The sequence below is a fragment of the Rhinoraja longicauda genome, chromosome 1, assembly GCF_053455715.1.
Source record: "Rhinoraja longicauda isolate Sanriku21f chromosome 1, sRhiLon1.1, whole genome shotgun sequence".
In the NCBI taxonomy this organism is placed as follows: Eukaryota; Metazoa; Chordata; class Chondrichthyes; order Rajiformes; family Arhynchobatidae; genus Rhinoraja; species Rhinoraja longicauda.
In genome coordinates, this window is record NC_135953.1 from 1313141 (window position 1) to 1335322 (window position 22182).

Consider the following 22182-nt stretch of genomic DNA (forward strand, 5'->3'; position numbering starts at 1 on the left):
TCGTAAGGCTCAACCGACCCGTTCGCAGGACCTTCATCGCCCTGCATAGCTCGGCCGCGGCACCTTCCATCGCCCGGCGGGAGCTCAGGACCTTCATCGGCCTGCTCGGCTCGGCCCTGGGACCTTCCATCACCCGGCGAGGGTTTCAAAAGGCGGGAGCCTCGATCGCGGGAGAAGAACAGAGGAGGAGATAAGACTTTTCTTTGCCTTCCCTCACAGTGAGGGTGTGCCTGGAGGAATCACTGTGATGGTTGTCTGTGTTAAACTTATGTAATTGTGTGTCTTGTGCTCCTTATTGTTTATGACTGCATGGTAACGACAAATCTATTTTTGAATGACAATAAAAGCAATTTGAATTTAAATTCCCATAGCTGACTTCATAGAAACATAGAAAATAGGTGCAGGAGTAGGCCATTCGGCCCTTCGAGCCTGCACCGCCATTCAATATGATCACCAACTCAGTATCCCGTACCTGCCTTCTCTCCATAACCCCTGATCCCTTTAGCCACAAGGGCCACATCTAACTCCCTCTTAAATATAGCCAATGAATTGGCCTCAACTATCTTCTGTGGCAGAGAATTCCACAGATTCACCACTCTCTGTGTGAAAAAAAACGTTCTCATCTCGGTCCTAAAAGACTTCCCCCTTATCCTTAAACTGTGACCCCTTGTTCTGGACTTCCCCAACATCGGGAACAATCTTCCTGCATCTAGCCTGTCCAACCCCTTAAGAATTTTGTAAGTTTCTATAAGATCCCCCCTCAATCTTCTAAATTCCAGCGAGTACAAGCCGAGTCTATCCAGTCTCTCTTCATATGAAAGTCCTGCCATCCCAGGAATCAATCTGGTGAACCTTCTCTGTACTCCCTCTATGGCAAGAATGTATTTCCTCAGATTAGGAGACCAAAACTGTATGCAATACTCCATGTGTGGTCTCACCAATGCCCTGTACAACTGCAGCAGAACCTCCCTGCTCCTATACTCAAATCCCCTCGCTATGAATGCCAACATACCATTCGCTTTCTTCACTGCCTGCTGCATCTGTATGCCTACTTTCAATGACTGGTGTACTACGACACCCAGGTCTCGTTGCATCTCCTCTTCTCCTAATCGGCCACCATTCGGGTAATAGTCTGCTTTCCTGTCCTTGCCACCAAAGTGGATAACCTCACATTTATCCACATTATACTGCATCTGCTATGCATCTGCCCACTCACCCAACCTATCCAAGTCACGTTGCAGCCTCCCAGCATCTTCCTCACAGCTAACACTGCCTCCCAGCTTCGTGTCATCCGCAAACTTGGAGATGTTGCATTCAATTCCCTCGTGCAAATCATTAATATATATTGTAAATAGCTGGGGTCCCAGCACTGAGCCTTGCGGTACCCCACTAGTCACTGCCTGCCATTCTGAAAAGGACCCGTTTATTCCTACTCTTTGCTTCCTGTCTGCCAGCCAGTTCTCTATCCACATCAATACTGAACCCACAATACCGTGTGTTTTAAGTTTGCATACTAATCTCTTATGTGGGACCTTGTCGAAAGCCTTCTGGAAGTCCAGATATAACACATCCACTGGTTCTCCCTTAGTTACATCCTCGAAAAATTCTATAAGATTCGTCAGACATGATTTACCTTTCATAAATCCATGCTGACTTTGTCCAATGATTTCACCATTTTCCAAATGTGCTGCTATCCCATCTTTAATAACTGACTCGAGCATTTTCCCCACTACCGATATTAGACTAACTGGTCTGTAATTCCCCGTTTTCCCTCTCGCTCCCTTTTTGAAAAGTGGGGTTACATTAGCTACCCTCCAATCCTCAGGAACTACTCCAGAATCTAAAGAGTTTTGAAAAATTATCACTAATGCATCCACTATTTCTGGGGCTATCTCCTTAAGCACTCTGGGATGCAGCCTATCTGGCCCTGGGGATTTATCGGCCTTTAATCCATTCAATTTACCTAACACCACTTCCTGACTAACCTGGATTTCACTCAGTTCCTCCATCTCATTTAACCCTCGGTCCCCTGTTATTTCCGGCAGATTATTTATGACTTCCGTAGTGAAGACAGAACCAAAGTAGTTATTCAATTGGTCTGCCATATCCTTGTTCCCCATGATCAATTCACCTGTTTCTGACTGCAAGGGACCTACATTTGTTTTAACTAATCTTTTTCTCTTCACAAGCTTTTGCAGTCAGTTTTTATGTTCCCTGCCAGTTTCCTTTCATAATCTATTTTCCCTTTCCTAATTAAGCCCTTTGCCCTCCTCTGCTGGACTCTGAATTTCTCCCAGTCAATAGACAATAGACAATAGGTGCAGGAGTAGGCCATTCGGCCCTTCGAGCCAGCACCGCCATTCAATGTGATCATGGCTGATCATTCTCAATCAGTACCCCGTTCCTGCTTTCTCCCCATACCCCCTGACTCCTCTGGTAGGCTGCTTTTTCTTGCTAATTTGTATGCTTCATCTTTTGTTTTGATACTATCCCTAATTTCCCTTGTTAGCCACGGATGCACTACCTTCCCTGATTTATTCTTTTGCCAAACTGGGATGAACAATTGTTGTAGTTCATCCATGCGGTCTTTAAATGCCTTCCATTGCATATCCACCGTCAATCCTTTAAGAATCAATTGCCAGTCTATCTTGGCCATTTCACGTCTCATACCCTCAAAGTTACCTTTCTTTAAGTTCAGAACCGTTGTTTCTGAATTAACTATGTCACTCTCCATTCTAATGAAGAACTCAACCATATTATGGTCACTCTTGCCCAAGGGGCCACGCACATCAAGACTGCTAACTAACCCTTCCTCATTACTCAATACCCAGTCTAGAATAGCCTGCTCTCTCGTTGGTTCCTCTACATGTTGGTTTAGAAAACTATCCCGCATACATTCCAAGAAATCCGCTTCCTCAGCACCTCTGCCAATTTGATTCACCCAATCTATATGTAGATTGAAGTCACCCATTATAACTGTTTTACCTTTGTTGCACGCATTTCTAATTTCCTGTTTGATGCCATCCCCAACTCTACTACTACTGTTAGGTGGCCTGTACACAACTACCACTAGCGATTTCTGCCCCTTAGCGTTTCGCAGCTCTACCCATATCCATTCCACATCCTCCAAGCTAATGTCCTTCCTTTCTATTGCGTTAATCTCCTCTCTAACCAGCAACGTTACCCCACCTCCTTTTCTTTTCTGTCTATCCCTCCTGAATATTGAATATCCCTGGATGTTCAGCTCCCAGCCTTGATCACCCTGAAGCCATTTCTCCGTAATCCCAACTATACTTTGCGTCCAATCAGTGGGTCGAATTTGCTCCCTACGGCTGAGGCTCTGGAGCTCCAGCCTGATTGGAGCCAAGAGATCTGTTTCCATTGCCGACCTCCGAGGCTGACTGTGGGCTGATATCTCGGTTCCTCATCTGCCGAGGTGGACCATTCTGGTACTGTTGGACTCCTCTCGGAGACTCTGATCTCTGTTGGTTTGGCAAATCTAGAAAGGCTCTGGAACCAAGGATGCCAGAAAATCAGTGGTGGAGCTGTACAAGCAAGTGTTAGGTGTTATATTTTGGGAGGTCAAATGTAAAGGGAAAATATACAATTAATGGCAAGACTCTTAATAGTATTGATGTACAGAGGATCGTTGGATCCAAATCCACATTTGACTGACTGTGACAACACAAGTAGATAGAATGGTAAATAAGCATATAGTATGCTTATACTCAATGCCCCGAGCAATGAAGACAAGAGTTAGGTCATCATGATGCAGGTCTATAGGACTTGTATATCGCATTTAGAATGCCAAAGAGGCCCTCAGACATTCCCATACATCCAACACCTCGAATATAGAATTCAGTCAAACACTCCATTTAATCCTGCGTTTGATAACAAAAATAATATGGTTTTATCGTTGTTTGGTCAGTTTATTGCTCAGTTAGATGCTCATGGATTTCCCAGGAGTAGCAGTAGTATGTCCACAAAAAAAGAATAATCATTTTGCATTTTAATATTTACATGGCACAAGAATTATTGTTGAATAAATATTCAACGTTTACAATCACTAACTAATAATTGCTCATCATATCACACTAATACTTTCTTGGTCCCTCTGTACATGTTTGCTTCAGTGGCAGATTGGTCAGATTCAACAGGATTGTCTCTGATCAGCAACCCTTCCCCAGGTATTCTGGAGTTAAATACAAGATGAATGCAGAGAACGGATGTAATGCCAGGTGCCACACACTACTCGCTTGCTGGAGTTATCTGGTCGATGTCTGAATCTGTGGAGAAAAATGATTTGTAATAATTGGAAAGCAGTTCGGTAAAGAGTGCACAGAGTGACAACATCCTTCTTCTTTTGTGGTTAATTCTTGTGGAGGTTATTAATAAAGAAGGAAATCACTATTGCAGGCATGTTGGAGTTGGTCTGCTGGGCATTTTCCCTTCACATTCTCAACAGCAGCTTGTGAGTATTTGTGCAGTTGCAGGAATGTCTGACTTGTAGGTACCAGATTTTCATAATTCCACAAAAGATCCAGAAATTACATGATTGTGAAGTTTTAAATAGAAGAATGCTGAACTAAAAACTTTTATTTTAAGTGGAAAGGTTTTGGAGGTATTGTCCATCACCACTGCACCAAACATTCCACATAAAAGAAGAGTTAGGATTGTAACGTAAATTGGTGATCGTCAACAATACAAGGAATAACACATTCAGATGCAAGGTTGTGTAAGCATCTTTGGTTGCCACCAGTTAAGACCATTGATGTAGAAGCAGGCATTGTCCAGAAAGAGCAGGCATGAGGCTGAGAACTTGATGCTCTCATATATTCTGTACCTTCACCATTGGCTGGGAGTCACCAATTTTATACAACGTTACAAATCTATAAACTAAAACTCTTGTTTGTTTGTTTGTTTGTTCCTGAACTGCAGCCAAAAAGGTACACAATAGCACGACAATTTTATGCCCACCTTACCGTCATCCCTTTGGTGCTAATGGAAAAAGTTTCATTGAAATCGGTATTATATTTTTAAAGTTATTCACATTTAAAAGTTTAAATCTAATTCCTAGGGAGGGAGGGGGTGGAGGGTGGGGAGGGAGGAGGATAAGGAGGGGGGCGGAGGGGGGGTGGGGACGGGGAGGAGGGGCAGGGGGCGCGGAGGGGAGGGGGGGAGGAGAGGGTGCTGCAGCAACGAAGGAGAGGTTTGGGCCCAACGGGTCCATTTGGTCTAGCAGATAACAGTATTGCTCATACGAGCACAAATTGTCAGGAAAATGACATGAAAAGTTTTAATATTTAAACCGTATTAACAACAGCAGACAAACAGGCCCTTCATCCCACCAACTGTCAAGTACTTGTCTGTTCTAATGCCATTTACCAGCAGTTGTAAAATAAGTCAGCATTCGGGCCACACATTCCAGCTCATATATAGATTGTCCTTATTGGCTCTTGCTCTTTCTCTTGTAGTTTTGCCCTTAATAAACTGATAAAATGCATTTGGATTCACCCTGATGGGTGAGATCTTTATGAATACTTCTCATCTGTATATACCATGGAGAGAGAATAGAATTCAAGGAAGCTAGCAATGGCAGCCTCGCCAACAGTCTGTCTGTCCCTTCCTTCTCTGTTGTTTCTTTCGTATGTGTTAAATGTATGTTTTTAGCATTCTTTAGCTTGTTTTAAGAATGGGGAGGAAGAAGCAGGGGAAACCCCACAACGATGTCAGCAAGATGCCCCATCCAGACCTTGTGCCACAGTTTGCAGAGGCTTTTGAGAGAGAACTTGGCACCTCGTGTCCTGGAGACTCTGCAACAGAGAAGTGGGAAATTCTGCGGGACACCATGCACCGCACAGCCTTGGCTAGCTTTGGGAAGAGGATCTTGTAGACCCACGACTAGTTTGAGGCCAAGTCGACCGAGATGACCCCCTTCATCGAAGCCAAGCTCGCCGCCCTAGCCGAGTACAAGCGGTCAGCCAACAAGAAGAACCTGCAGATCCTCAGGGCTGCCAGGAGCAAGGCTCTGCAGACTGCCAGGCATTGCGCCCAGGAGTACTGCACACAGCCTAGTGAGGACATCCAGATGGCCGCCATAACAGGGAACATCAGGGGAATGTACGATGGCATTAAGAAGGCACTAGGACCAGTCCAGAGCAAGACAGCCCCCCCCCTCAAATCCTCCACTGTGGAAGTAATCACAGACAAATGCCAGCAGATGGAGAGAGGGGTGGAACACTACTCCGACCTCTACTCGAGAGAGAACACTGTGTCCACCTCAAATTTGGAGACCAAAACTGCACACAGTACTCCAGGTGCGGTCTCACTAGGGCCCTGTACAACTGCAGAAGGACCTCTTTGCTCCTATACTCAACTCCTCTTGTTATGAAGGCCAACATTCCATTGGCTTTCTTCACTGGCTGCTGTACCTGCATGCTTCCTTTCAGTGACTGATGCACTAGGACACCCAGATCTCGTTGTACGTCCCCTTTTCGTAACTTGACACCATTCAGATAATAATCTGCCTTTCTATACTTACCACCAAAGTGGATAACCTCACACTTATCCACATTAAACTGCATCTGCCATGCATCCGCCCACTCACACAACCTGTCCAAGTCACCCTGCAACCTCATAGCATCTTCCTCTTTGTTCACACTGCCACCCAGCTTTGTGTCATCTACAAATTTGCTAATGTTACTTTTAATCCCTTCATCCAAGTAATTCATGTATATTGTAAATAGCTGCGGTCCCAGCACCAAGCCTTGTGGTACCCCACTAGTCACAGCCTGCCATTCTGAAAGGGACCCATTTATCCCCACTCTTTGCTTTCTGTCTGCCAACCAATTTTCTATCATCAGTACCCTACCCCCAATACCATGTGCTCTAATTTTGCATAGGAGATAGGAGAAGTGCAGTAGGTGGCCATTTGGCCCTTCGAGCGATGGAAGGAAGCAGAGGATGATGGTGGGAGGTGGTTTTTCAGACTGATGACCTGTGACTAGAAACGTGCCTCAAGGTTCGGTACTAGTCCCATTGCTTTTTGTCATCTATATCAATGAGTTGGATGAAAATGCAAGGCATGATTAGCTAGTTTGCAGATGACGCAAAAGTGTGTGGTATTGCAGATAGTGAAGATGGTTGGTAGACACAAAATGGTGGAATAACTCAGCGGGGGACAGGCAGCATCTCTGGAGAGAAAGAATGGGTAACGTTTTATAGAAACATAGATTTTGGGTCGAGACCCTTCTTCAGACTGATGTCGGGGGAGTGGGCGGGACAGAGATAGAATGTAGTCGGAGACAGTAAGACTGGTGGGAGAACTGGGAAGGAGGAGGGGATAGAGAGAGAGGGAAAACAAGGGCTATTTGAAATTAGAGAAATCAATGTTCGTTCCACTGGGGTGTAAATTACCCAAGCGAAATATGAGGTGCTGTTCCCCCAATTTGCGCTGGGGCTCACTCTGACAATGGAGGAGGCCCAGGACAGAAAGGTCAGATTGGGAATGTGAGAGGGAGTTAAAGTGCTGAGCAACCGGGAGATCAGGTAGGTTAAGGTGGACTGAGTGGAGGTGTTCAGCGAAACGATCGGCGAGCCTGCGTTTGGTCTTTTTACCGAGTGAAGAAGGCAGTCAAAAATTGCTGCAGGATCTTAATTGGGGAATCTTTGAGAGTCTTTTGCCCAGAGTAGGGGAAGGTGAGGGCAGAAAGATTTAAGAGGAACTTAAACTACACACAGAGACCAAAACTACACACAGTACTCCAGTTGCGGTCTCACTAGGACCCTGTACAACTGCAGAAGGACCTCTTTGCTCCTATACTCAACTCCTCTTGTCATGAAGGCCAACATGCCATTAGCTTTCTTCACTGCCTGCTGTACCAGTGTGAACATTTAGTTTGAAGACTTCGTCAGAATTGGAATGGATATAAAAGAGGTGTGTTAAGCTTTAGAGTGGGCAGGAAGGAGACGTTGTGAGCACAGGGATAAGCTGTAAACCAGGTAATGTGGTCAATGAGTGAATGGAAGCAGTTATCAGAGTGAGAAAGTGCACCAAAGATTTCAGGAGTTGTTAGATGTAGATCAGATAGTCCTGTGCAGCTGGTCAGGTTGAGCACTTCCTCCTCTTCAGGATTAAATCACCAAGGAAGAAAAGGGAAACTCGACAAAAAAAACCAAGCTGAGCCAATGTCGCAGAGAAATTGCGTTATCTGAGTTATAGAATTGTCTGTCTTTCTAAACTCAGTATGGAGTCTACATGGTAGGCAGACCTGTGGCTCCCTGAACCTTTACAACGAGGACCAACACAAACTCAAGGAGTAGCAAGTCACACTGCAATCTTCAGGACCTGAGAAATATATGGTGCAAGATTAATTTAGTTAAATTTATTATTGTCACAATAAACAATAGGTGCAGGAGTAGGCCATTCGGCCCTTCGAGCCAGCACTGCCATTCACCGTGATCATGGCTGATCATCCATAATTAGTACCCTGTTCCTGCCTTCTCCCCATATCCCTTGATTCCGCTATCATTAAGAGCTCTATCTAACTCTATCTTGAAAGCATCCAGGGAATTGGCCTCCAATGCCTAAAAATAAGATGCAAAAAGCTCCCAGAGGAAGCCATAGAAGCGGATACATTGCAACTTTTAAAAGCTGTACGGATAGGAAGGATTTAGACTAGGCCTAATGCCTATAGACAAATGGGAATAGGTCACAATGCCAACGTGGTGGACATGGACAAGGTGTGCTCAAGGGCTTGTTTCCGTGCTGCACAGCTCCATGGTTTGTATGTTTCATGTTCTTCATGGTTGTCATTAGAGTAGATCGAACCACTTGGTTGCATAAGATAATAACATGACCTTTATTGCATTCACTTACCAGCTCAGACTGCTTCACTGCGTTGTGGGAGTGGACTTCAGGAGAGACACCCAATGGAGCGCTAAATGGAGAGGAAATGTCAATGAATTTGTCACTGACTGCAGAGGTTAATTCCCTAACATAATGCTAGGGGCTTGCTGCACCTGGCCTACCTCTGGACGTCACCTGCCCAGATGTTTCCTGGTCTAGCTGACCCTCCACAACCAAGAGACAGGCTGTGCAACAGAGCGCGATCACAACAGTGAGTAGTATCAAAACACGTGTCCACTTCCAAAGACTATTAAAGGATTTAACATGTTTCAGAGATATGCAAGTACTACTAAATTAGATGTAAACAACAAATATATAAAAGAAATAGAGATGCAAAGAACTGCAGATGTTGGAATCAGAGTTCCTCCAGCAATTTGTTTTAGAAATCGATCATCCAAAACATCATCTGTCCATTTCTCCACAGATGTTGTATAAACACTATGTGTTTATAAAATAACTATATTACTATACAAAATTGTACTATACTCTACCATTACTATTAGTATACTATTACCATACTATTACTCTACTATTACTATACTATTACTATAGATAACTATAGAACACGAGGAATTACAGACCAGTTAGCCTGACATCGGTGGTGGGAAAGATGCTGGAGTCAATTATTAAAGAGGTAATAATGGTGCATTTGGATATCAGTAAAAGGATAAGTCCAAATCAGCATGGATTTATGAAAAGGAAATCATGCTTGACTAATCTTCTGGAATTTTTTGAGGATGTGGCAAGTAAAATGGATGAAGGAGAGCCAGTAGATGTAGTGTATCTAGACTTTCAGAAAGCCTTTGATAAGGTCCCACACGGGAGATTGGTGAGCAAAATTAGAGCACCTGGTATTAGGGGTAGGGTGTTGACATGGATAGAAAATTGGTTGGCAGACAGGAAGCAAAGAGTAGGAGTAAACGGGTCTTTTTCAGAATGGCAGGCAGTGGCGAGTGGAGTGCCGCAAGGCTCGGTGTTGGGACCACAACTGTTTACCATATATATTAATGATTTGGAAGAGGGAATTAGAAGCAACACTAGCAAGTTTGCGGATGACACAAAGCTGGGTGGCAATGTGAACTGTGAACAGGATGTTAGGAGGTTTCAGCGTGATTTGGATAGGTTGAGTGAGTGGGCAGATGCGTGGCAGATGCGTGGCAGATGCAGTATAATATAGATAAATGTGAGGTTATCCACTTTGGCGGCAAAAACAAGGAGGCAAATTATTATCTCAATGGTGTTAGGTTAGGTAAGGGGGAAGTGCAGCGAGATCTGGGTGTCCTTGTACACCAGTCACTGACAGCAGGCAGTGAAGAAAGCTAATGGCATATTGGCCTTCATAACAAGAGGATTTGAGTATAGAAGTAAAGAGGTTCTTCTGCAGTTGTACAGGGCCCTGGTAAGACCACATCTGGAGTATTGTGTACAGTTTTGGTCTCCTAATTTGAGGGACATCCTTGTAATTGAGGCAGTGCAACGTAGGTTCACGAGATTGATCCCTGGGATGGCGGGACTGTCAGATGAGGAAAAATTGAAAAGACTAGGCTTGTATTCACTGGAGTTTAGAAGGATGAGAGGGGATCTTATAGAAACATATAAAATTATATAAAGACTGGACAAGCTAGATGCAGGAAAAATGTTCCCAATGTTGGGCGAGTCCAGAACCAGGGGCCACAGTCTTAGAATAAAGGGGAGGATACGACAGTGTAGAATACGACCCAGTCTACATCAATGGGGTCTGTGTGGAAAGGGTACCCGCTTTCAGGTTCCTGGGTATGCACATCGCAGAGGATCTTACCTGGTCTACCAACACCATCACCACAGTGAAGAAGGCACAGCAGAGACTCCACTTCCTGAGGATCCTCAGGAAAACCAACCTGCAGGAGAAGCTCATGATGTCCTTCTATCGCTGCTCCATCGAGAGTGTGCTGGCATACTGTATAACCACATGGTATGCCAGCTGCTCAGAAAAGGACAGGAAGGCCCTTCAGAGGGTCATCACGACGGCCCAGAAGATCATCGGCTGCTCACTGCCCTCCCTGGAGCACCTGTTCAGCCTACGCTGCCTCAGTAGAGCAGGCAAAATAATAAAAAATCCATCCCACCCCGGCCACCGTCTGTTTGTTCATCTGCCCTCTGGTCGACCTTTCAGGTCGATCAAATCCCGAACAAACAGACTTAAGAACAGTTTTTAACCCAGGGCCATACGAGAACTGAACACTACCTTCTGCACTAGGCAACACTGTTAAAACTTTTGTACTTAATATAATTGTATTTATTTGTTTTTGCATTTATTGCATATATGTTTTTACGCACCGTCAGGATTGGCTATTTTTTAAATTCGTTGTACTCGTTGCAATGACAATAAATGAATATTATTATTATTATTATTATTATTATTATTATTAAAACTGAGGTGAGAAGGAACTTTTTCACCCAGAGAGTTATGAATTTGTGGAATTCTCTGCCACAGAGGGCAGTGGAGGCCAAATCACTGGATGGATTTAAGAGAGAGTTACATAGATCTCTAGGGGCTAGTGGAATCAAAGGATATGGGGAGAAGGCAGGCATGGGCTATTGACTGTGGACGATCAGCCATGATCATAATGAATGGCGGCGCTGGTTCAAAGGGCCGAATGGCCTCCTCCAGCACCTATTTTCTATGTTTCTATGTTTCTCTATGATTAAAAACTAATCAATTCTAATAGAAGTATGTGTAACATTACCAAGAAAGTCATCAGGCAAATTAATCACATACATTCCCTGAATTTAGCATGTTTTTAGGAAATGCTCGAAGCAAAAGCGCATCATGGAATGAATGGTTCACTACTAGTGGTGTAGCAAACAGCTGCAGTTCAGAAGCAAAATACCAGTCAAGAAAATATGATTGTCACAGAGGCAGAGTCATGCCGAATGGAAACGGGCCCTTTGGCCCAACTTGCCCATGCCGACCAAGATGCTAATCTAAACTGCCTGCGTTTATCCCTCTAAACTCTTCTTGTCCACATACCTGTACAAATGTTTTTTAAATATTTTAAACAAGTCGGTGTGAGAATAGACAGGGGTATTGAACTGGCTGGCAACCAGGGAACCTCATGTAGTTATGGCAGACACCGGGCAGTGCTCAGCGAAGTAGTCGTCTTGACTAAGCTCTCCCTGCCAAGGCCATCTGGAGCTCTCTGATTTGGAAAGGGTGCAGAAGAGATTTACAGAATTTTGCCAGGATTAGAGAGAATCAGCTATAAGGTTGGACGGACTTGGATTGTATTCTCTGGAGATTCAGAGACCTGAGAAGAGCAAAAACAATTATGAGAGGCATTGATAGGATGGATAATCAGAACCTTTTTCACAGATGGAAATGTCAAAAACAAGAGGGCATAGATTTAAATTCAAGGGTTGGGTCAGGGGGCTGGGGTGGAAGTTTGCAATGCATTGCCAAGGTGGTGGTGAAACCAGACGTGATAGTGTTGTTTAAGAGGCATTTGGACGGACATATGGTCAGGGGGGGAATGGAAGAATTTGGACTGTGCAGACAGATGGGATTAGTTTCCTATCTCTGACATCTCTGTCCCCTTGATTGATCTCCCTGTCTCCATCACAGGGGATAGACTATTAACTGACGTCTACTACAAACCCACAGTTATCTGGACTGCACTTCCTCCCACCCTTCCTCTTGCCAAGACACTTCCCTACTCTCAATTTCTCTGTCTCCTCCCACATCTACTTCCAAGATGAGGCTTTCCATTCAAGGAAATAAGAAACATCCTTAGTAAATGTTTCCACCCTCCCTTATCTCCCTTGTCTCTTCCTGTAGAAACATCGAAACCAAAAATAGGTGCAGGAGGAGGCCATTTGGACCTTCGAGCCAGCACCGCCATTCATTGTGATCATGGCTGATCATCCACAATCAGTAACCTGTGCCTGCCTTCTCCCCATGTCCCTTGATTCCACTAGCCCCTACAGCTCTATCTAACTCTCTTTTAAATTCATACTCAGGACAGGTAATTCTACTCTGTCCTGTAGTTCTACTCTCACCCCCCTCCCTTCAGTTGCAACAAGGAACTCCCCTGGTCCTTGCCATTCACCCCACCTAATCTGACACAGACCTTTCTGTCCTGGGCCTCCTGCATTGCCAGAGTGACGCTACAGGGAAAATGAAGAAATAACACTTTATATTCCACTTGGGTAGCTTACAACCTAACTGCATGAACACTGAATTCTTTCATTCTAGATAACCTCTAAACTCCCCCCACCCCCCTCCCCTACTCCCCCACCCCCTTCCTCACCCCGCCCTGTGCCCCACCTGGAAGCACCTATTTCTCCCCTTTCCCTCTCCCTCATCCTGCATTCCCTCCTCTGGCTTCACAATTTACAACTCTTCAATGTGTCTATCTTACACCTTCTGCTTTAATCGCCGGCCTTTGTTCCAACCATCTGGTATCAAAAAATCTCTTTGTCTGCGTTCACAGGACCTTCCACGCTCACAGGACCTTCCACGCTTTGTCCTACTTCTCCCCAGTTTCCAATCCCCCCCACCCCCACAGTGAATACAAAGAAGGGCACCAATCCGAATGTTATCTATCCATGTACTCCAGAGATGCTGCCTGACCTGTTGTGTCTTGTTTTGTAAACCAACATCTGCAATGTTTCTACGCTGGGATGAGTTTAAATTAGCATCACGTTCAGCACAGACATGATGGGCAGAGGACACTATTCCTTTGCTGTACTGTTGTAAGTTCCATGTGCGCGTGATAAAGACATATCATAAAGGCATACCATGAGGACTGGAACATTGGTTGAACTACACCAATTCATGTGCAATACAACAGCAATAAGACAACAGGAATCGGTTTATCCCTTTAACAACTAGAGAGAATGTTCAGGTGAGAGGGGAAAGATTTAACAGGATGCTGAGCGGCAACTATTTTTACACCGAAGGTGGTGAATACATGGAACAAATTGAAACAAGCTGCCAGAGGAGGTCGTTGAGACAGGTACTATAACAACATTTAAAAGACATTTGGACAGGTACATGTATAGGAATGTTTTAGAGGGATATGAGCCAAACATGGGGAGGTGGGACTAGCATAGATGGGGCATCTTAGTTGGCATAGGCAAGTTGGACCAAAGGTCCTTTTCTGTGCTGTTTAACTCTGTGACACTCCCTTTATTCCTCTTTCGCTCGCACTCCTTATATTCCTCCACATTTGTAGCCATTTCCAGTCAGCACAAAGTCGACCCGGTCTTTTTAACCTTACCTGGAACTACCACTTTGAACAGTTTCCACTGCAGCTCTTCTACTTCCTTTAATCTTCTTCTTACCTCTGCAGTTCCGGAGGGTGTAGCTTAAAATCGGCACTCCTAACGCGGGTGCCAGAATTGCAATGGTCAGGGGAATCAGATTTAACGGTTCTAATGAAACAGAAGAGAGATGATTTAGTTAGCAGCCTTGTCTACGAATGCATTCCAATAGTTGCTTGACATTTGGAATCATCGACCTTAAAGACGGGTGGATCACATTGAATTTTGCCAGTGGATCACAACTGTCAATGCTCAATTATTTAAGTCTGGACATCATGCTGGGAAGGCATGGGCTGGCTGAATACTGGACAGTGCTAGATCCGACACTACTCGTTGTCAACAGCCAAGAGTACATGGAGTATACAATCAAGCCCTTTGCCATCAAGCCCTTTGGCCCATCTCATCTGTGCCAATCAAGATGCCACTATGCTAATCCCACTTGTCTGCATTTGACCTAATTCCCTCTAATCCTTCCCTACCCATGTACCTGTCAAAATTATTTTTAATAATTATTTTCAATAATTATTTTCAATGCAGCATAGGTTCATGAGGTTAATCCCTGGGATGGAGGGACTGTCATATGAGGAAAGATTGGAAAGACTGGGCTTGAGTTTAGGAGGATGAGAGGGGATCTTATAGATACGTATAAAATTATAAAAGGACTGGACAAGCTAGATGCAGGAAAAATGTTCCCAAATGTTGGGGGAGTCCAGAACCAGGGGCCACAGTCTAAGAAAAGGGGAGGCCATTTAAAATTGAGATGAGAAGTAACTTTTTCACCCAGAGAGTTGTGAATTTGTGGAATTCTCTGCCACAGAAGGCAGTGACGCCTAATTCACTGTATGAATTTAAAAGAAAATTAGATAGAGCTCTGGGGACTAGTGGAATCAAGGGATATGGGGAGAAGGCAGGCACAGGTTACTGGTAGATGATCAGCCATGATCACAATGAATGGCGGTGCTGGCTCGAAGGGCCAAATGGACGACTCCTGCACCTATTTTCTATTATTCTAGCAAAGGCCCTGTCCCAGTTACACGATTTTTAAGGCGACTGCCGGCAACTGTCAAAGTCGTAGCAGATCGCCAAAATTTTCTTTTACCCTACGACAATGACCACGACAATGACCACGACAATGACCACGACAATGACCGCGACAATGACCACGACAATGACCACGACAATGACCGCGACAATGCACACGACAATGACCACGACAATGGCCACGACAATGGCCACGACAATGGCGGCACGGTAGCGCAGCGGTAGAGTTGCTGCTTTACAGCGAATGCAGCGCCGGAGACTCGGGTTCGATCCTGACTACGGGTGCTGCACTGTAAGGAGTTTGTACGTTCTCCCCGTGACCTGCGTGGGTTTTCTCCGAGATCTTCGGTTTCCTCCCACACTCCAAAGACGTACAGGTATGTAGGTTAATTGGCTGGGTAAATGTAAAAATTGTCCCTAGTGGGTGTAGGATAGTGTTAATGTGCGGGGATCGCTGGGCGGCACGGACTTGGAGGGCCGAAAAGGCCTGTTTCCGGCTGTATATATATGATATGATATGATATTCTGGTGAACTTCTACCGCTGCACTATCGAGAGCATCCTTACTAACTGTATCACAGTGTGGTATGGCAACTGCTCTGTCTCCGACCGGAAAGCACTGCAGAGGGTGGTGAAAACTGCCCAACGCATCACCGGTTCCTCACTCCCCTCCATTGAGTCTATCCAGAGTAGGCGATGTCTGCCAAGGGCGCGCTGCATCGTCAAGGACAGCTCTCACCCCAACCACAGATTGTTTACCCTCCTCCCATCTGGGAGGGGCTACAGGTCTCTCCGTTCCCGGACCTGCAGGTTCAGGAACAGCTTCTTTCCTGCGGTCGTTACCTTAACCCCCACCCCCCCTCGGGCACTCCTCCCATCAGTGACTGATCTCGCTCACCGGAATTTCCACTACCGCTACTGAATTACTGTATATATTATATGTTTTACTATTCCATCGCATGCACTCTGGTTAAGATGCTAACTGCATTTCGTTGTCTCTGTACTTGTACACTGCACAATGACAATAAAGTGTGTATTGTATTGTATTGTATTGTATATAGTGCATGCCTCTACTACTTCCTCTGGCAGCTCATTCCATATACCTACGACCCTCTGTTTGCTAACGTTACCTCACAAAATCATTTAAATATTTTCACCTGTCACCTTAAATCTATGCCCTCTAGTTTTAGACTTCCCCACTTGGAGAAAGACTAACTATCTCACTTATCTGTGCCAATTATATAATTTTATAAACCACCTTCCACCATCACCCTCTGCTTCCTTCCATGAAGCCAATTTTATTTCCAGTCGGCTTGCTCTCCCTGGATCCTATGCAATCTAATCTTCCAGAGCAACTTACAATGTGGAACCTTCAGAAATGCTCTCAGAAATTGGCAACACCAATCTATGGGGTAGTGCAAAGGGCATTTGGTATGCTTGCCTTCAAAGACCGAGTATCGAATGTAAGAATTGGGACATCATGTTGGAGCTGCACTCGCAATAATGCCTACAGTTCTGGTTGCAACACCAGTAGAGGCATGTAGTAATATCTCCCTTTTCCACCCCCTGCAGCGCATTCCAGACACTTGCCACCTTCTGTGCAAATACAGATACAAAGCACGTGCTACCTGATTCAAGAACAGCATCTTCTGCCCGGTTGCTATCAGATGTTTGAACTGACCTCTCATATGCTTGGGATGAAATGGGTCACATGCAAAGATCAGTTTAATTTAGCGTCATTTTCAGCACAGACCTCGTGGGCTGAGGTGCCTGTTGAGAAGCTCTACTGTTCCATCTTAATTATAGGACAACATGTATGCAAATTTGGTAAGGCAAGGGCAGATTTGGGATGCTCAACGTGGCTCTGTGGTGTGTGGAAATCTAGTCTCACTAATCTCATTGAGTTTTATGAGGAGATAACAAAGGCAAGGCAATGGATGTTATCTACATGGACTTGAGTATGGTTGAGTATATGTGCAAATTGGCATCAATGGTGCCAAAGTGGAAATGGATTAGAGCTTCAAATTCCTTGGCATTAATGTTACCAATGATCTGTTGTGGACCAACTACATTGATGTGATAGCCATGAAGGCACACCAACGCCTTTACTTCCTGAGCAGACTGAGAAAACTGGCATGTATCCAGTAATTCTTACAAACTTCTGCAGATGAACTTTGGAAAGCATATTGTCAGGTTGCATCACAGCTTGGTTTGGAAACAGCTCTGCCCAAGACTGCAAGAAATTGGAGGGTTGCAGATAGAAACATAGAAACATAGAAAATAGGTGCAGGAGTAGGCCATTCGGCCCGTCGAGCCTGCACCGCCATTCAATATGATCATGGCTGATCATCCAGCTCAGTAACCTGTACCTGCCTTCTCTCCATACCCCCTGATCCCTTTAGCAAAAAGGGCCACATCTAACTCCCTCTTAAATATAGCCAATGAACTGGCCTCAACTACCTTCTGTGGCAGAGAATTCCACAGACTCACCACTCTCTGTGTGAAGAAATGTTTTCTCATCTCGGTCCTAAAAGACTTCCCCCAAGTCCATCAACAGACCAGACTTCCCATCATCAACTCCATTTAGGCTTAATGCTGCCTCAGAAGAGTAGCAAAGGTAATCAAGGACTTGTCCCATTTGATCATTCATCCAGTGATACAGTGTGAAAACAGGTCCTTCGGCCCAACTTGTCCACACCGGCCAACATGTCCCAGCAACACTGTCCCAACTGCCAATATTTTGTCCATATCCTTCCAAACCTATCCTATCCATGTACCTGTCTAACTGTTTCCTAAATGTTGGGATAGTCCCAGCCAATAGACAATAGGTGCAGGAGTAGGCCATTCAGCCCTTCGAGCCAGCACCGCCATTCAATATGATCATGGCTGATCATTCACAATCAGTACCCCGTTCCTGCCCACTCCCCATACCCCCTGATTCCGCTTTATTCACAAAATGCTGGAGTAACTCAGCAGGTCAGGCAGCATCTCGGGAGAGAAGGAATGGGTGATGTTTCGGGTCGAGACCCTTCTTCAGACTGATTCCGCTATCATTAAGGGCTCTATCTAGCTCGCTCTTGAAAGCATCCAGAGAATTGGCCTCCACTGCCTTCTGAGGCAGAGAATTCCACAGATTTACAACTCTCTGAGTGAAAAAGTTTTTCCTCATCTCCGTTCTAAATAGACAATATACAATAGGTGCAGGAGGAGGCCATTCGGCCCTTCAAGCCAGCACCGCCATTCAATGTGATCATGCCTGATCATAAGGGCCTACCCCTTATTCTTAAACTGTGGCGCCTGGTTCTGGACTTCCCCAACAGTGGGAACAACTACCTCCTCTGGCAGCTTGTTCCATACACCCATCACACTTTGTGTGAGAAAGGTACCCCTCAAATTCCTCTTAAATCTTTTTCCCTTCACCTTAAACCTATGTCCTCTGGTCCTCGATTCTCCTACTCTGGGCAAGTGACTCTGTGCATCTACCCGATCTACTTCTCTCATGATCTTATACATGAGATCACTCCTCATCCTCCTGCTACAGTTTGGCACCAGCGCCATCGCAGCAGCTGCCAGAACGAGGTTGTAGACAATGACCAACTGCCCCAGGGACTCCCACTCCGGATTTTTCTTGAGGTTTACTCCAGGAGCCTTTTCCATGACTGGACATGGCCACAAGGCAGTGGAGGTTTTAGATCACAGTTTTCCCTCTCCTAGATGGACTGCCTTCCCAGACTGACGATCCTCATCTGCCCGAGACTCGTGGGGGAGGGAGCGTCTACTTTCCTGTGCAGGTCTATAGCACCTGCACCTGCCCACTGCTGTTCCTTTGGATGGATCAGCGACATGGAGAGGGGGGACGTGCTGCATGGGCAACAGCCTGTCCTTCATATGACATCGCCAAGGCTTGCATCCGACCACACATCACTGCAAACCTACACCTACAGCCTGGAGAGGACACTCCAGCTTCACCTGCGGTGTCGACACAACATGGGGAGCAGCAGTTACCGGTTATAAGTCATCGCTAGATTGGCGTAAAGCGAGGTGCCTGGGGATGCTCCCGACGGTGGGAGGGATTTTCGGATCTCACTGGACAGCTGCCGCCCGCCTCAAGCTGGGCAGCCCCCAGCCAATAAGGTGCTGTCCCACCACGCCCTGCTATCCTCACTGGGTGCATGGGGATTAGGAGCCATCCCAACAGCAGATCACAACCATCACACCTGCCAACAAAAGGACATGTCAAAAGAGACCAGCTCTTAAACTGGGAACTTGGAATGTCCAGACAATGATGACCGGCCTCTCTGGAAACCCACAGGACATCAGTGATTCCAGGAAAATCAGCTGTCATAAACAACAAGCTCAAGAGACTCAACGTAGACATGCCACCCTTCAGGAAAGAAGGCTGGCAGACTCGGGCACACTGAAGGAGAAGGACTACACGTTCTACTGGCAGGGGAAGGACTCTGACGAGCCCAGAGAGCACGGAGTAGGCTTCGCAGTAAGGAACAGCCTGCTGAACATGGTGGAACCAGGCAGAAATGGCTCAGAGCGACTCCTGACTCTCCGCCTCAACACCACCGCAGGCCCAGTCACCCTTGTCAGCGTGTATGCCCCGACACTGTCCTCCACATCAGACACAAAGGACGAGTTCTACGAGAACCTCGCATCCATCATCAGCAGCATCCCCAACAAGGAAGAACTTGTTCTCTTGGGCGACTTCAACGCCAGAGTGGGTGCAGACCACGAATCATGGTCTTCCTGCCTTGGACAGTGTGGTGTGGGCAAAATGAATGAGAATGGAAAGGGACTGCTCGAGCTGTGCACTTACCATGACCTGTGCATCGCCAACTCGTACTTCCAGACAAAGCCCCAGCACAAGGTTTCCTGGAGACACCCACGCTCAAAGCATTGGCATCAACTGGATCTGATCCTAGTCAGACATGCTTCCCTCAAGAACATTCTCCACACACGCTCCTACCACAGTGCGGACTGCCACACAGACCACTCCTTGGTGTGTTGCAAGATCAGGCTGCAACCAAAGAGGTTTTACCATACCAAGAAGCAGGGGAAACCCTGCATCGATGTCAACAAGATGCCCCATCCAGACCTAGTGCCAGTTTGCAGCGGCTTTTGAGAGAGAACTTGACACCTCGTGTCCTGGAGACTCTGCAACAGGGAAGTGGGGAACTCTGCGGGACACCATGCACCACACAGCCTTGGCTAGCTTTGGGAAGATCTCAAACACACACGACTGGTTTGAGGCCAAGTCGACCGAGATGACTCCCCTCATCGAAGCCAAGCGCGCCGCCCTAGCCGAGAATAAGCGGTCAGCCAACAAGAAGAACCTGCAGATCCTCAGGTCTGCCAGGAGCAAGGCTCAGCAGACTGCCAGGCGTTGCACCAATGAGTAGTGGACACAGCTTAGTGAGGACATCCAGACGGCCGCCATAACAGGGAACATCAGGGGAATGTACGATGGCATTAAGAAGGTACTAGGACCAGTCCAGAGCAAGACAGCCCCCCTTAAATCCTCCACTGGGGAGGTAATCACAGACAAATGCCAGCAGATGGAGAGATGGGTGGAACACTACTCCGACCTCTACTCGAGAGAGAACACTGTGTCCCTCTCAGCCCTTGATGCCATTGAGTGCCTGCCGACCACGGATGAGTTAGATGGAGAGTCGACGGTAGAAGAGCTCAGCAAGGCCATTGACAGCCTGGCCTCAGGCAAGGCCCCAGGCAGCGACGGGATTCCCCCTGGCCTGATCAAGCACTGCAAGACTACCTTAATGCTTCCTTTGCATGAAGTCCTCTGCCAGTGCTGGCAAGAAGGAGCTGTACCGCAGGACATGAGGGATGCCACGATCATTACCTTCTACAAGAACAAGGGTGAGAGAAGCGACTGCAACAACTACAGAGGCATCTCCCTCCTCAACATCGTCGGCAAGGTCTTTGCTCGGGTCATCTTGATCCGCCTGCAGAAGCTGGCAGAACGTGTCTACCCAGAGTCACAGTGCGGTTTCCAAGCTGAAAGGTCAACCGTAGACATGGTCTTCTCCCTTCGCCAGCTCCAGGAGAAGTGTAGAGAACAGCGGATGCCCCTGTATATTGCTTTCATTGACCTCACCAAGGCGTTCGACTTCGTCAGCAGAGATGGCCTATTCAAGGCTCTCCCAAAGATCGGCAGCCCACCAAAAGTGCAGAGCATGACAGAATCCTTCCACATCAACACGAAGGGGACAATGCAGTTCAATGGCAGTTTCTCGGAGCCCCTCGACATCCACAGTGGCGTCAAACAAGGCTGCGTCCTCGCTCCCACACTCTTTGGGATTTTCTTCGCTCTGCTCCTGAAACATGCCTTCGGCACCGCAACAGAGGTGATCTACCTGCGTACTAGATCAGACGGCAGCCTCTTCAACCTCACCCGCCTCAGAGCCAAGACAAACGTACGTGAAGCTCTCATCAGAGACATGTTGCTCGCGATGACGCAGCAGTTGTGTCCCACACCCAGCAGGAACTACAGTCACTGATGGACCGCTTCTATTGGGCTTGCAAGGACTTTGGGCTGACCATCAGCCTGAAGAAGACGAACATCCTGGGGCAAGGTACCGAGGCACCGCCTGTCATCACCATCGACGACTACGAACACGATGCCGTCCATTAGTTCACGTACCTCAGCTCCACCATCACCGACAACCTCTCCTTGGACACAGAGATTGACAAGAGGATCGGGAAGGCAACTACAACTCTCGCTCGCCTCACAACTCGAGTGTGGACCAACCCAAAGCTGACAGTGAAGACAAAGATAGCAGTCTACAACGCCTGTGTCAACAGCATGCTGCTGTGCGGCAGTGAGACATGGACTACATATGCCAGACTGGAGAGAAGACTCAACACCTTCCACCTTAGAAGCATCCGCCGTATCCTGGGTATATC

General features: G+C 46.4%; 1 protein-coding gene across 1 annotated transcript in view; it reads right to left on the bottom strand.

Moving 5' to 3' along the window:
• Positions 1-3985: 3985 nt before the first annotated feature.
• The window catches only part of LOC144598413 (disintegrin and metalloproteinase domain-containing protein 12-like), a 117739-nt gene continuing 99542 nt past the window's right edge, over positions 3986-22182 (bottom strand). Inside the window, exons 19-21 of the mRNA XM_078408576.1 lie at positions 14167-14320; positions 8879-8939; positions 3986-4286 (exon numbers count right to left, since the gene is read on the bottom strand). Of these exons, the coding sequence (XP_078264702.1) occupies positions 4266-4286; positions 8879-8939; positions 14167-14320 (236 nt within the window). The 3' untranslated portion in view covers positions 3986-4265. The remainder of the gene's footprint in view (positions 4287-8878; positions 8940-14166; positions 14321-22182) is intronic.